This window comes from Eucyclogobius newberryi, unplaced genomic scaffold, assembly GCF_026437365.1.
Source record: "Eucyclogobius newberryi isolate DKJ021-1_F unplaced genomic scaffold, fEucNew1.0.hap1 SCAF_6, whole genome shotgun sequence".
Lineage (NCBI taxonomy): Eukaryota > Metazoa > Chordata > Actinopteri > Gobiiformes > Gobiidae > Eucyclogobius > Eucyclogobius newberryi.
In genome coordinates this window covers 27,822,325-27,838,555 of record NW_027316278.1, presented here as the reverse complement: position 1 = coordinate 27,838,555, position 16,231 = coordinate 27,822,325, and the positions used below count along the sequence as shown (strand labels likewise).

Genomic DNA, 16,231 nt, shown 5'->3' with positions numbered 1-16,231 from the left:
TGGATATGTGACATTGCTGAATCCTATGTGTATCCCTGTTAGCAGAAAGAAAAAAAAAATAATCGGAGCACCAAGAAGTACAGAGCAGTGGTCTGTGAAATATTCAAAGCAATGGAGGCAGGATCAGTCTCAATCGTGCATGAATCACTCTAAAAATACTACATTGAGTGGGTAAATAAGAGAAAACACTTATACCATGGTCACAAGTTCCTCTTGACATTTGCACAATAGGTCTCCTTAAAAGATCACCAATTCAGTTTATAAATTTAGTGCTCAATTACAAACTTGTGGGACTTTTGAGAGAGCCCTTCTGATGACATTAGATGCATTAGGTAGGACATTGTGGACGCAAATTACCATTTCTTTCCCTTTGCAAATAATATTTGTGGAAACGTTTTGGCTGAACCGTGGGGACAATTTAGCAAAAAAGGAAACATTTTGCATTGACACTTTTTACAATTTGTACAGCATGCGCCTATGGACCATTGTTTCTTCCGAACAGACTGTGGCGAGCCATCGCGGGGAACATACGCTCCAATCCCCGATGGTCAAGCTCACGGTTGTACTTATATACTTTGGGCAAGGTAGCCTGCATTTTATTTTCCTCAGAGGCTCCAAAGTTCAAGGTGCAGATATGCTTGGATTACATGGGTTGGTTTGCTGGCCTACTTTTCATTTCTGGATTTTAGTTTGTTCAGATCAAAATGAGCGAAGCAAGAGCTGGAGCGAGGTGTGTGGTCTACTGATACTGCTGTCGCTCACCAGTGCGCATTATAGAGCTATAATTGTCTAAAAACACGCTCTCAAAAGTTGTTTAAGATGAAGGACTCATCTGCGTTTTACATATGTTGAAATTAAGTCCCCTATGTGCCCTGGGAGTTCACCGGTGATGTCTTATAGCAGTTTATATAGTTTTGGAATTTGTGGGAACAATTTAGCTCAAATCATGGGATTAGAAACTTCCAACACCTAAGGGCATCAGAAGGGGTCCGGAACATATTCCTCTTAAAAGGCATTGGCTCATTCTTCTTTCTAACCCAGCACTACCCCTGCTTAGTTTCCAAGCTCAGACATGATCAGCCAATGTCAAGTTGATATGACCTGATCAGAAATGTAGACATTTGATTTAGCGCTAAATATAACTTGTGAATTGGTGTTCTTCAAAGAGAGACAAGGAAAAGGGAGTTTAAAAGGTCCCATATCATGCAAAATCGACTTTTTAGAGCTTTTAACCTTCTTACAGTGCTATCGGGCATCAAATATGTGCCCAAAGTGGTTTTCTGATTGATTCCTTCAGTTTTTAGCGAAAGTACAGTCTATATCCTTTTCCTCGGATCTGCAGTTGGCCGGGACTACTCACAAGGAAGCGTCATAATCACTGCTGGTGCCCAGAGTCAGGACAAAACATGGGGAATCTGCGTTTCAGTTTTATGCAGCTAAAATCTGGAACAGTCTTCCTGAAGATGTGAGACAGGCTTCTACTCTTGTTTAGCTGCGCATATGACTGAAAGGATTTTTTCTTTGCACTCTTCTCTTTTGTTTGTGATTTTATTAGTTTAGAAAATCAGTTGGATTGATAATTTTTAATTTAGTTAATTTTATTGTATTTCTGTTTCTGTAATTTCTTTGTGATTTGAATGCATTTTTCCTGCTGTGTGAAGCACTTTGAATTGCCTTGTGTATGAAATGTGCTCTACAAATAAACTTGCCTTGCCTTCGCAAATATACCCTATGAAACGGAAAAAAAAAAAAGCATGATATGGGATCTTTAAATGAATGCTCGAATATTTAAGTCGTGCATTTTATTATACAGAGGAAAGGACATAATACATAATCCAAATCTTTTTAACAGAATCTGGTGTACCGGTTTTAACATCAGCACATTACTCAGGTTTAAGTTTTCTTCTGGCTTCCCTTCACGTTGAAAGCTTGTTTAGGTCTAGCACCAAAAAAAAATTCTGAACTTTTAACTCCCTACAGGTATTCTTCTATTTTTTGTTGTTGTTTTTTTACCTCCGTTCACCACCCTCTGGTCAGCACTAGCGCTGGGGCTGTAGTCGTGTGGTCCAGAGCGAGGGGTTGAGGGTCCACCTGAATTCTGATTGAGACGTGGAGAGTTCTGTCGGCCCGGCCCCCACGACAAGGCCTCTCTGTTCCTCTGACCTGGAGGAATGTACTTACTCTCTCTGGAGACACAAACAACAATCGCAGATGCTCAGCTTCATTAAATACAAGACAAACAGGGAAAACTCTGAATAATTAACTCAGACACTTGCCTTCTGCCAACTGTTTCTCCTCAAACCAAATGAGGATGTTTTGGCATTTTGAAGCAAGCATTGTTTTGAGAACATCTGTTGTCTGCATAATGATTTCACTAGAGACTGAATTTAAGGTTTGAATGGGATGGGGGTTGTTATCAGCTCAGTGCACAAAGTTTGAAAACCAGGGTCGACCGAGCTTTTGGGTGAGCTGAACCCAAATTATGGAACGCACTCCTTCCTCTACCAGACTTAATGGAGAGACTTAGCGTTAGCCTCCAAACTTCAAACTATGAAGGGCTGTTTTGGTGATAAGCATTCGACCACACGTGAGTAACACCGGGGCCTCGTTAAAAAAAATATTACCATGTTAAAGTGTTTAGTGTTGATTGTTCGATTAGCGCAGAAAATAGCATACAAGCTAAAAAACGTGTACCGGTAATAACAATTTCTTAAATCTACTGCTATTCTGGACAATAAGGCACCAAACCCCTGGCGAGTGACAACACTTTAAACAGGAAAATATAGGTTTTGTTTCACAAGAGGTTGAAGTTAGATATTGATAGTTATTACTCGTCAGCAAATGTGAACATGAACGACCACGCGTCTGCACTGTCTACAAACACAAAATTAGCTTTATTTGCTGTTCAATTATAATGAATTGATCAAATTTAAACATGTAACCGGTGCACATGCTGGTACAATACGTCACTCCTAGAAGGGTTTATTGTGTAGCCTTGTACATCATTCTGCATCTGTCTCCAGGGGTCCTGTGTGGGTCCTTCAGCAGCATCATTTAAGACAGTGAGTTTATGACAGTCATTTACCTGTTTAATGTGTGACCGTCTCTCTCCCCTCGGACCACTGCTGTGTACTTGTCTTCCTCTGTGCGCTCGTCATTCTCCAGAGCCACACGAGCTTTATATGTAGCACTGGCCTCGATTTCCTCAGCCAGCTGCGCAGCCCGCGCCTCTCTCTTCAAATACTCCTCTGAGTTGTCCCGCTCAAGGGGAACTCTGCAATTAGGCATCAATTAAAATCTTAGAACAAATTTATGAAATGCTGCATGACTTTGACCAATGGTACTCGTTAAAGGAGACGTACGTGTATGTGGAAAGGCTGCTGTCATATGTAGACAGAACACCATACTTCTCTTCATTGTACTTGAACATGTCATTGGGATCCCAGCCATTAGACTGAAGGGAAAAAGCAGATTTAATATGCTTCATTAGTATTTTTCCACCAACTCTTGATCATAACATTGCTCCTGCTTATATACTTCACCTGTGAGAGTCCCTTTCTTACCACTGGGGATGCCCAAGTTAATCGATAATCACGATTATATAGCTCATAATATAATCGTAAAAAAAAAAAAAAAAATTATTTATTTATTTTTTTAAATTGGAACTGAAACTGAATTAGGTCTTTTTTAGTTTGATTAAATAAACATGATTATTTTAGAAGCAAAATTAAGTCCTTTCTGCCCACCCTGCTTAGCGAGTACGTACTAAGTTATAACATGATATATTTACACAGAAAGATTGTTCCACGATAGTGATGCACAGGTCAGGTCTGGCCAAGTCTCATTTCAATGCGGCAGGTTCTAAACCGTCTTCCACCTGTGTCTTTGCGTTTTGCCGTGTCTAGATTAACTTCTTCATTAGACTAATTTCTCCGTGAATATTAGTCTGATTGTAATAAAACACACAAGTTTTGAAGCTTAAAATACAGCGAAGACAACGTGTTCCCTGGACAGTGCTTCCACTGGCGTCTTCTTCTACAGTGTGTGAAACACTTGCGCTTCCTGCTAGAGTACCCCCAGTGGCTGTTAGCCATTAAAACTCTAAATTAGACACCATTGTAATGGTTAGCACTAGATCATATAGGGAATCAGGAAGGAAGCATGGACGGAAGTTACGAAATCCAAGATGGTCGGCGACAGCATGGCGGCGACCGAGACCGGTCCCGCTGTTAGGGATCATCTCAAAATAGGTTGAAGCTTAAAAGACGACATTTTTTTCATCTCTCTCTGGACCCCCTCCCCCCCAAAAGACTAAAAAAAAATATGTCTGGAGATCACATAAACTTTTAAGCGTTGATAAAATGATAGTAGCTTGATAGACCCTGCTCACCTCTAGTGAACATCCCTGAACATCCTTTGGCAAGTTTATCAGTAGAAGTTATGAACTCTCCAAATAATGTCACCTGTCGCGCATGTTTGTTTACTCAATCCGCATGGTCCAGGGGCCCTACGACGATCCCATTCAACCCAAATTGTGAGATGACCACATTGAGAGAATATCAAGAGGATGAGAGGGTGAGAAACTAATGTTTCTTGTCAAAACCTGTAATTGTCAATTGCCTGCGTTTAGACCTTAGACGTGCTGTCAGATTGACAGAAGCAGTACACGCGCTTTCATCTCTGTGAGAATCTCACGTCTTCTGTGATTGGCCAAAACCTCATGGTTTGTGTTGGTCTTTCTTCCGGGCAGTGCGTAGGCACGTTACTAAAGCCAAATCTCTTGATCATTTGCTGCGCCCCGTCTTGCCGCAAAAAAGGGTTTCCAACTTTTCAGCACCAGCCGCGCGGGCCGCGATGCCCGCCCCGTGCTCCCCGGCACGGGCCACGGTGCGCCGCGCTCCCCAGCACGGGCCACGGTGCGCCGCGCTCCCCAGCACGGGCCACGGTGCGCCGCGCTCCCCAGCACGGGCCACGGTGCGCCGCGCTCCCCAGCACGGGCCACGGTGCGCCGCGCTCCCCAGCACGGGCCACGGTGCGCCGCGCTCCCCAGCACGGGCCACGGTGCGCCGCGCTCCCCAGTACGGGCCACGGTGCGCCGCGCTCCCCAGCACGGGCCACGGTGCGCCGCGCTCCCCAGCACGGGCCACAGTGCGCCGCGCTCCCCCGCACGCACCCGCCGTGCTCCGCCCACACCCGCCGCCTAATGTTGGCCTAATGCTCGTTGCTGACAAGAGTTTTTTAGCATTTCAAAACAATTACTGCCAAAACGATGTATTGAAGCTTCTAAGCAACAAAAAGACAAGTTGAATGATGACAATGAACGAGGAAAGTTAGGTTTACTTTGTCTGGTTGTAAACTAGTTTATGCCATGGCTTGTATTAGCAAAAGTGTAGCTAACTCATCCCAAAACAAACTAGACTGCAAAAAATATTTTTAACTCGAGATAAATTAACCCATGAACTCCTTTGCGCCAAGCCATGTCTCTAACCATCGGGCCAACACATCCAAAATACTGTTGCTGCGAGACAGTAAATGTACCTCCCTCACCACCAGGTGTAGCAAGGTGTTGAACCGCAAGTGATTTGGGCCGCCAGAGGGCTGCCATTTTGGACTCTAACTTCCAGACCGATAACTTCCTTCCTGATTCCCTATATGATCTAGTGTTGACCCCATTGTAATGGCCGCAGGGTTCAAAGCGTGGGGAAAAAGTAGCTGCTTAAAGTCTGAAAAGTATGTCAAAGTAAATTTTTTATCTTGTCGTTTATGTCAAATTAATCATTCAGAAAGTTAAGAAAATGAGGCGATAAAATATAGGATTTTCTTGTTGTTTCGGTCCTGATGATAATAATGACTTACCACATCAGTGTCCAAAGACTCCAGGCTGCCAGATTGGTGCGTCTCGCCTCCATCCCAAGGCTCAAGGTCTTTTTCTTTGTGTTCACCATTGATCCTTCCACTTACAGCAGTATCTGTGAAGTTATCTGCAAAGAATTACAGGAAATACACTTTTTACTGATACAGCTGTACAAAAAATGAAATGTAAATCACATTTTGAGCAAACGCAAGAAACCATCATGCCTCAAAGCTTCTGCCATAGCAGCATTCAGAAAAGAGCTGCATGGAAGTGGTACAACAGGACACAGAAACACACCAAGAGACATGGGTCAGATTAAACGCTATGTGTTATGTGCAGCCAATAGCTTTACTGTTTGTATATGAATCTACAAAAACAACAATATTTTAATTTGTCTTTTACTTGAAATACCACCTAGAATATGAATATGAAGAAGCAAAAATTAACAATCGTGGCAGTGTGAGGTTATAAAAACGGATTATGATTTATGCAAAGGGTTTTTCAAGCATCGTTAATAAGAATGTAAAAGAATACAGTGGGCACAGCTGCAAACATGCATTCTATCAGAAGTCAATGCGTCCTGACCTCGTTCTTACAAGGTGCGTAGTGTTGCTTTCAATGGAGGAAATTAACTGTTAAGCACAATTATCCAAAAACATATGCCAAATGAATTTCTCATCATTAAAAAATGGCCCAGTCGACAGTGTTGCGAGTATTGTGAACCCAATGCCAATACTCACACATACATAGGTGTGTAGATAAGGGCGCATTTAATCCACTGAAAGCAACTACTACCAAAAGAGTAAAGCAAGGCTGAAATTTCCCAAAGTTCAAATTGGAAGTCATCATACTCATCTTTGCAGTAACAGCAGTTGTCAAGACAAGTGAGATTTTGAAAAACTTGTCAAAATGCAAAAAGCTTATTACCTGTGTCAGAAGAAACTGACCAACAGGAGAGATGAGACGGGTTACCGGGAAACAAGAGGGTAAAGACAAATGCCCAAATTTAAAAATGTTTTTTTTTTTTTTTTTTACAGCTTGTATCATATATATATATAGAGTATAATAAAACACTTTTTACTCGTTTGCGTTTGCCTTTTTAAACATCTGTTGATTAATGTAACAAAGTGACACTCTTCAAATTATGGACACAACTTTTATTTTCTAAATAAATACAGTAAGCTGTGTCTCCAGTAGAGTACAGTTAGATGAAGAAAGTTCATTCAGTTTTTATTGAGTGTCCTTGCTGAGCCAGGGCAACCTTTGGTCTAATCAATGACTGAACTATCGAGACAAACACAAGATTTAACTAATGGCAGTTCCTCTGCAACATAGTGACTCAAGAGGAAGATCTATACGCTTCATGGATTGTATGTTTGAGATTCTGGTAAGTAGTAGTTGTAGAGTGCAAATTGTTGAGCTCTGTACCTTTGCGGGCAAAATTCAAGTCCACATCTTTAAAGGACACAACCACGATGTCCGAGGCTTTAAAAATGATGCTCTCCACAATGTCCTCCTTTCTGGGACCGGTGTTTGGCTCCGTGTTCTTTCTGTGGGCAGCGTCCAACACCAAATCACACTGACAAAACAATAATCAGCTTTTAGTCGGTTTATAGAATGCACATAATAGTATTTATTTTTGCCTGATATTTCTTGGCTTCCCATTTATAAAAGAATTAAGCTGAAGAAGTGACTGTGGAAGACCAATTAAGGGGACAAAAAAATAAACTATAACTAAAAGCAACAGTATGTCACTTTCATAAAGGTGGGACCTGCATGGTTCCATGAAAATAGAGCGTTAAAGTCATACTTCAGAACATTAGCTAAGGAAACAAGATACATTTTATGCCATATTATGGAATATTATAGCCAAAGGAGCAACATTTCAAGCAGGAAACAAGCAGGAAGATCCTGCTTCAGGCCAAGTACAGTCAAATGCTTTAGGTTCACTGTTCTAGCATTGATCCAAATTTGCCAACTTGTGCCCTGAAAATTACTCTCTTCTCTTCTTTTTGTTATTGTATTCTTTGCTTAAAGTGTGAGTGAAAGATTATGGTTTCATCGTCTCAAACTCCATTAAGTTGCAGATATCCAAAAACAGCAAAATTGAGTGGAATACTTCTACCTAAAAGGGAAGATGAACAATCTCCATAAAAGGCAAGATGGAAAACGCAGGCTTTGCTACTACACCTCTAGTTGACTACCGGTTTCCAGTACAGAAAGCCTCAAAGACAAGTACTTTTATCAAGTGAAAAGGCTTATTCCACATTTGTTTCCACGAAACAAAGCTTTATGCTCAATACTTACGTCTGGCCCATATGTTTTAAAAACTCCTTCATAGACCGCTCCATTTTTTACTTTCAGCTCACACTTGGACCCCTATAAAGAAAAAGTACACAGCCATAAGTAATTAGTGTGTGCACTTTGCATACACTACACTCAATGTCAGTTTACACATTGAGAAACCCATCTGCTGTTAAATGGACAAAAGATTGATCAAGCTTAGTCTGTTTGTGCCACCAGCTGTCTCTACAAATCACACAGGCTTTGTTTATTGCCGAGTGGACATTTTGAAGAAGACAGGCTGCACAGCATACGGCAGTTACTAATTTCTTACAGTAAGCATGATTTGCATACACGTAGTTTGTGCAATAGAGCTCCATCACTCATAGGAAAGATACAAATACTGAAACATTCAAACATACCACTACTGAGGTCAGGACATGGACCATCCTCATATTGGCATACACGCCATTGAAAATTACCTGGGGAAGAAAAAGCATTTACAAAATCAATAACTGCATGTTAAGGGTATATTAAGTAACTGAAACAATGAAAACATTTCAAAGTGAAGCTCAAAGTAATAAAATAGATTTTAAAATGAGCAAATTCAAAAATATTCAAAAATTAAGAAAAAAAAGAAAATTCAGTGCATTAATAAGCATACTTACAGATGAAGGGCCTTTCCCACTGTGTCTTCCCCTGTAATAAATAGCAAAAAGGGACAGAAAAATGAATCTTAACGTCATTACATTACAATCACAATCACAATAAATCAGGAATGTGCTAAAATGTGCCTGCTAATGCCTTGGTTGACGTTTAAGTATTGCACAAAACCTGAATGGACCATAAAATGAATATCACTTGGTGTTTGGGAGATTACAAGAGACATTTCTCCGAATTTTATGTGGCTCATATACATTTTGTGAGCCTCTAGCCCCACCAAACTTCACGTTCATTCACACCTTTTACAAACCCTGCTCAGCACTGATACTGATGCTGACGACACGCAGTTGAACCACGGGCTTCATTATGGTTGTGTTGCCTTAGCAATAACACACAGTTAAATCCTTTAGCGTTGACTGAAATCGTCAAATTGCCCCGGTACAAAACATACGCCACAAACGGGACGCGCTGTCCCAGTGACCGTAGAAGAGGGGCCTATTTCAGGACAAATTCACAATGCGCATGAACCTCCTCACGCGTGCACACCAAGTTCATTCATGTAAGGAGTGCAGGATGTGCATGTAAAGATGTGTCATGTTTCAAGGGCACGATTTCACGCAAGTCGCATCGTCAAGGTTGAAAGACTGATGGTCTAATGTCTCTTTCCCCTCTCGCCCCGTATCCACACCCACATCACACATTTCATGCATTTCATCTGGGCAAAAAAACGACGCAGCGATTTAGGGTTTTGGATTGCACATCCACGAGAGAAAAGTCAAATAACATGACATTATAACCGTAAATTCATTAGCACAGAATAAGAAGCATGGGTTGTCTAATGGCTAATTTACGCGTGTCAATTTGGCTTTAAACTGGCAACGTGAAAGAAAGTCAACAACAGCAAGTGTAAATGTCCCATAACACAAGCGATTACAAACGGTCAGTGGCCCCATGAAATACACGGTTTAATGTGCACTTTGTGGTCATCTTTCATAATGTCAAACAGACAGGCCTTGTAGCTTGCACTGAGCGCCACGGACGAAGGCCCAGATGCGGCTTACAAACGCGTATCAACGCGAGTCATTTTGGAGCACAATCAGGGATGTCATTTCACACAGAGAGCATTGCTGTATGCAGTGATTCCGGTGCCACACGAGAACATTACAAACGTGCGTTTCCGTGTGTTTTTAACTCGAGTGGGATTACACTCACCTTCCCAGATTCTGTCTTCCCCCGCCGCTTCCTCCGGCTCCGGAGCTGGGACCAGCGCCGCTGCCACCGCCGGGTTTACTGCGATTTCCACCGGCCTTCATTGACATGATGATCCCATAAAAGAAACCTGACTAAACAATCCGCGCCGCAATAAATTATCGGACAGGGTGCTAATGGTAGCAATCTCAATCTGCCTTGCTAGTATGCTAATGTCAGCGTGCCTCGGAAGATGATATGCTATGCTAATAAGGTAGCTAGCTAACAGTTCCTAGCTCAATTAGCAATCTATACAATTCCTATTAAAACAGAAAAATATATATTTTTAAAAAGACAACAAGCGCCGATATGTTGTCCGAAAGACACATTGGGGTTAAACCCCTTTGTCGATTTGTCGTGTAACGCTAACAAAAATGCATATAATATATAATCGGGTTTGTAGCTATCTCGGGTTCTTTGCGTTGCTAACAGCGAAAAGACCAAAACAGTCTGAAAGGGACAAAAAACAGCGGAGGGATATATGACACACGGAAGGTAGATGACGCCAAAAACAAGCATTATAGAGTGACACTTTGGTATAGTACGGACATGTTAAAACAATGAGTGAAAATATGTATATACTACGTGAAAGAAACAATCGAAACGTTTATTTGACAGGTTTACGTTCAGACCAGGGTACTATTTTCAGGAAGTCGCTCCTGCTGTGTTGTGGCATCCACGTGAGCCGGTGAGCACATGCAGATCCATGATGCAGACGCGCTGTCAGTGCACGGAGGGATTTTAATTCATATCGGGACATTTTTAAATTAATTTACTGGATGGAATGAATGCATTGCCAGTGCCCTCAAATTAAACATGCCCTGTGTATACTCGTGAAAACGACTACTTGATTTCAGATTTCAATATAATACACTCCTAATCTTTAATATCATTCTTAAAATTAGTTTATCATGTATTTTTTTTTTTATTTAGAAGGAGTCTTTATCAATTGTGATTGATTTTCACATTCCAGAAAAGTGTCTTCTTTTTTGCAGCAGATCCATGGCTGCACCAAGGTCCTTAAATGGGCCCAAATCAAGTGGTACAATAAAAGCTAGAGTAGCATGGGTTCTGCTGTAACGATTATTGCGGCGGCCATGTTGTGTTTGTAGAAAAAACAACTTAACACTAAATATTTAAGAATGCGTTGATTAAAGGGTTTGAATTGACATACATATGGTATGAGCATTAAAAAGTGTTTTTGTGATGTATTCCGTTACATGGTCTAATTTAAGTACTGGTTTCTGAATACTTTTACATATAAGTAAGTAAGTACAATTTCATTAGTATAGTACCTTTCCACCGGGACACAGGTACCAGGCCGGTCTATTCACATTGCTCCCAACACTGATGATGATAATGAAACTACAGGGAAAATTCTGTGTGTTTCACCTTTTTTGCCATGTTCTCTCCTCCTGTCCCCAACCATACTCCTCATCACCGCAGACTTTATTAGTAAAAGTTGAACTAGGAAAATACAGAGGTCTGAACCTCATGGCCCTCAATTACGTGTATAACAGGTTTCTCATGGCCTTACAGAACTAATAGGCCTCTCACTAGCTAATACTGATAATAATAATTATTATTATTATGGATTATAATAATAAGTCATAATAATACAAATTATGATTATGATGATGATTATTATTATATGTTTTATGTTGCAATGTTGAAATTAATGAGCTGAAAACACGGATATTTGTTTTGGAATCTGAAAAAGTTCTTCACGATACCATTCCTGTGTCAACCGACGGTAAGAAGAGCACACCTTTTACAAGAAAAACTGCTACTTTCAACCTAAACCGCAGTGACTCTGTGTCGTTTACAAAACTGTCTAAAAACCAGAAAGACCAGGCTGTTTCTTGGAACAAACTTGGAGCAAAGCCTAAACGATACAAAGATAACGTGAAGTCACCTAAAATACAGCTCACCAACAGATTTTTACCACTTTCAGAGATGGAATTAAATGAAAAAAGGAAAGATGACGTGGCCAAAATACAGCGAGGAGGATCTGCCAAGGTCACGCAGATTGTTTTAGTTGGGGACGGCGCGATAAGTCACATGACGCATGAAAAGATAAACACACATTCTTTTCCAAGCGCCACTGTTTCTGAGATAACGTCACTCCTTCCAAATATTATGGCTAAGCATGGAGGAGCTAAACAGCTGATTGTGCACGTGGGTGCAGTGGACATGCGGCGGGAACAGACTGAAGTTTTGAAAAAAGACTTCTTGAAGTTATTCGACGTGCTTGATAAAATGGAAATCAAAACTTTCATAAGTGGACCTCTTCCAAACATCGACAGGAGGATAAACAAGTTTAGCCGGCTTCTTCAGCTGAACACATGGCTGTCCAAAGAGTGCTCCCCGAGAGGACTACACTACATTGAGAACTTCTATCTATTCTGGAAACGAGAGGACCTGTTTAAGAGAAATGGCCCCCACCTATGCAGAGGTGGAGTGAGGGTGCTGACAGAGAACCTGCTCCACGCTCTGAGGCATTGGACTGGGCCTGGACAGGGTCCTGAGCAGATAGTTAGAGAAGAGAGGAATGAGAGAAGAATTCCTGCTCCCTCAGCCAGAGACCGAGCCAATGTTTCAACATCAAAAGCACCACAACCTCAGCCTCCACCAAAGGATTCATCAGCAGCTGCTCCACCACCACCAGCAAAGGATTCAGCTCCAGCTGCTCCACATTCACCTCCACCGCCTCCAGCAAAGGAACAATCTTCAAAGGCCTTGGACCCATCTGTGACAAGCCCAACAACATCCCTGTCATCGCCCCTGCCTTCACACCAGCCCTGGGTTCCCCCTGCAACATCTACTCCCACTAAAGATTCATCATTCTCCTTCTCATCTCCACTCTCACCCATGGGCCTTCCGAGCCATTTTTAAAGTCTGATCAAATCAGGCATTAAGATGGCTCCACTCACGCCCAATATAGCAAGGGCTATGCCAACTACACCAACAAAAGCCCCACCACCCATCCCCCCTCGCCTCTCACCTGGTCCCAAACTCTCCTTGGCTACAAAAGCCCCACCACCCATCCAACCTCCCCTTTCACCTGGTATCTCCCATAGCTAGGATGCACTGGGTCTCAGCGTTGCGGGGACTTATTGTCACATTAAAAATCAAACCAACCCGGGGCCCTATGTAAAAAGAGCCCCCCCTAGTGCTATTTCTGTAGTCACATCATCACACAGATGGAAAAACAAAATGCGAGTCAGGCCCAATCTGAGAAATGTGATTCATATTCCCTGTGAAAAGATAAAGCCCAGTCTCACTGAAACTAGTCTGAAACTTGCTGTGCTAAATGTCAGATCCTTATGTAACAAATCTCTCTTAATTAATAATTTTATTTCTTCTTATAATCTTGATTTTATGTTTGTAACTGAAACATGGCTTGACAAAAACACAGGAAATGTAGTTCTGATAGAATCTGCTCCACCCAACTTTAAATTTGAATCTGAAACACGAGAAAACAAAAAAGGGGGTGGAGTCTGTGCTGTCTTTAGAGATGAAATAATTACCCGCAGGTTGTCGTTTGGGGTGTTTTCATCATTTGAGTATGTATCCTTTAAAATGGAGCTAAAACGGTCTCCATCCATTCTCTTCATTGTTTTATACAAGCCTCCCCAGCACTGCCAAAGTTTTATTGATGATTTTACTGAGATGCTTTCAGTCATATGCACAGACTTTGATGGTTTGGTCATTACAGGTGATTTCAATGTGCATGTTGATAATATTTGTGACAGAAACGCTAAAGAGCTTGATGCTGTCCTTGAAACCTTCAGTCTTACTCAGCATGTGAGAGGCCCCACCCACAGCAAAGGACACACTCTAGATCTCATAATTACAAAGGGGGTAAATATTTCAAACGTTAATGTGATCGATGTTGCTCTGTCTGATCATTTCTGTGTCTTCTTTGACCTGTCTGTTTCTCCCCAACCTCCGGTTGGTCCTGCAGTTGTTCAGAGGAGACACATAAGTGATGGCACAGGTGCACTGTTTATGGAAATGATCAACTTTGAAAATGTCTCATGTTCTAATGTAAATGATTTGTTGAACTCTGTTACATCTAGTGTTTTGAATGTTCTGGACACCATCGCCCCTATAAAGGCTAAAATGGTTAAAAATAAGCAGAAGGCGCCGTGGAGAAATGATGATTCGGTCAGGGCACAGAAAAGGGAGTGCCGCAGGGCCGAACGGAAATGGCGCAAGTCAAAGCTCCAGGTTCAAAAAGAGATTTACAAAGAAAAGCTGAACATGTACAACCTAATCTTATGTAGAACTAGGGAAAGATATTTTTCTGAAATAATTGGAAGCTGCAGTAACAACTCGCGTGTCCTGTTTGCCACAGTAAACAGATTAACAAACCCTCCAGCTCAGCTGCCGTTAGAACTCATTTCCACATCCAAGTGTAATGAGTTTGCATTATTCTTTAATGACAAAGTTCAGGGCATTAAAAATGCTATAAATCCCACAATGCAAAAAATTACCCTAAAACCACCAAGACACTTAGAGCTAACTAACTTTGCACCAGTAACTGACAAAACTGTCCATGAGATCACCACCAGTCTGAGTTCATCTACATGCTGCCTTGATGTGTTACCCACCAGATTTCTAAAGTCAGTGCTGAACAGTTTGTTAGCACCATTCACTCACATAGTTAACATGTCGCTTCAATCTGGAACATTCCCAATGTCTTTGAAAACTGCGGTCATAAAGCCTCTCCTAAAGAAGAGCAGTCTTGATGCCGCAGTACTGAGTCATTACCGGCCCATCTCTAATCTGCCATTTTTGGGCAAAGTCCTTGAAAAGGTTGTTTACCAACAGCTCACAGATTTCCTCTTAATAAACAACTCATTTGATGTTTTTCAGTCAGGTTTTAGACCTCATCACAGCACTGAGACTGCTCTTGTCAAGGTGACAAATGACATCCGCCTGAACACTGACACGGGCAAAGCCTCAGTCTTAATTCTGTTAGATCTGAGTGCTGCTTTTGACACTGTCGATCATGGGATCCTCTTACAGAGACTAGAGGACTGGGTGGGCATCACTGGCACTGCCCTAAACTGGTTAAGGTCCTATCTGGAAGACAGGAAGTACTTTGTTGAAATTGGTAGCTGTGTCTCAGACCACATGACCCTGACCTGTGGAGTGCCCCAAGGGTCAGTCCTGGGTCCCCTTCTGTTCAACCTCTACATGCTGCCGTTAGGTCAGTTGATACGCAGTGAAAATGTGTCCTATCACAATTATGCAGACGACACTCAGATCTATGTTTCACTATCGGCAGGTGACTATGGACCAGTAGATTCACTCTGTCACTGCATCCAACAGATCAGTGTGTGGATGCAAAACAACTTTCTCCAGCTGAACTCAGACAAGACTGAAATAATCGTTTTTGGCCCACAGAAACAAAGAGAAAGTGTTAGCGGTCACCTCCAGAGTCTCGCTCTAAAACCTACAAACCAAATTAGAAATCTGGGGGTAATAATGGACTCAGACTTGAACTTTAATAGCCACGTCAAATTAATAACATCAGCAGCTTTTTACCATCTAAAAAACATTGCCAAAATCAAAAATATAGTGTCAAAACCAGATTTAGAGAGACTTATCCATGCGTTTGTCTCCAGTAGATTAGACTACTGTAACGGCCTGCTCACTGGCCTCTCCAAACGAGTTGTAAAACAGCTGCAGTACATCCAGAACGCTGCTGCTCGGGTCCTGACCAGAACCAGGAAGTATGATCACATTAGTCCTGTTCTCAGGTCTCTGCACTGGCTCCCTGTGGCTCAGATAATAGACTTTAAAGCAGCTCTGCTTGTGTACAAGTCTCTCCATGGCCTAGCACCAAAGTACATCTTGGATATGTTAGTGCCATATGAACCATCTCGGACTCTGAGGACCTCAGGGACCGGCCTCTTGCTGGTGCCCAGAGTCAGGACAAAACATGGGGAATCTGCATTTCAGTTTTATGCCGCTAAAATCTGGAACAGTCTTCCTGAAGATGTGAGACAGGCTTCTACTCTGACAATGTTCAAATCTAAGCTAAAAACAGTTTTGTTTAGCTGCGCATATGACTGAAAGGATTTTTTCTTTGCACTCTTCTCTTTTGTTTGTGATTTTATTAGTTTAGAAAATCAGTTGGATTGATATTTTTTAATTTAGTTAATTTTATTG

At 41.8% G+C, this 16,231-nt stretch overlaps 1 protein-coding gene across 16 annotated transcripts in view; it reads right to left on the bottom strand.

Moving 5' to 3' along the window:
- Positions 1 to 10,541, bottom strand: part of atxn2 (ataxin 2) — a 30,841-nt gene extending 20,300 nt beyond the window's left edge. For 3 of the 16 annotated variants that reach the window (XM_072433942.1, XM_072433943.1, XM_072433934.1), the window contains exons 1-10: positions 10,013 to 10,540; positions 8,806 to 8,836; positions 8,560 to 8,619; positions 8,162 to 8,233; positions 7,283 to 7,433; positions 6,782 to 6,796; positions 5,857 to 5,981; positions 3,363 to 3,454; positions 3,086 to 3,274; positions 2,014 to 2,186 (exon numbers count right to left, since the gene is read on the bottom strand). In XM_072433942.1, the coding sequence (XP_072290043.1) occupies positions 2,014 to 2,186; positions 3,086 to 3,274; positions 3,363 to 3,454; positions 5,857 to 5,981; positions 6,782 to 6,796; positions 7,283 to 7,433; positions 8,162 to 8,233; positions 8,560 to 8,619; positions 8,806 to 8,836; positions 10,013 to 10,119 (1,015 nt within the window). In that variant the 5' untranslated portion in view covers positions 10,120 to 10,540. Of the gene's footprint in view, positions 1 to 2,013; positions 2,187 to 3,085; positions 3,275 to 3,362; positions 3,455 to 5,856; positions 5,982 to 6,781; positions 6,797 to 7,282; positions 7,434 to 8,161; positions 8,234 to 8,559; positions 8,620 to 8,805; positions 8,837 to 10,012 lie in introns of all 16 variants that reach the window. The other 13 variants (XM_072433940.1, XM_072433936.1, XM_072433937.1 and 10 more) reach the window with 9 other exon arrangements.
- Positions 10,542 to 16,231: the final 5,690 nt, after the last annotated feature.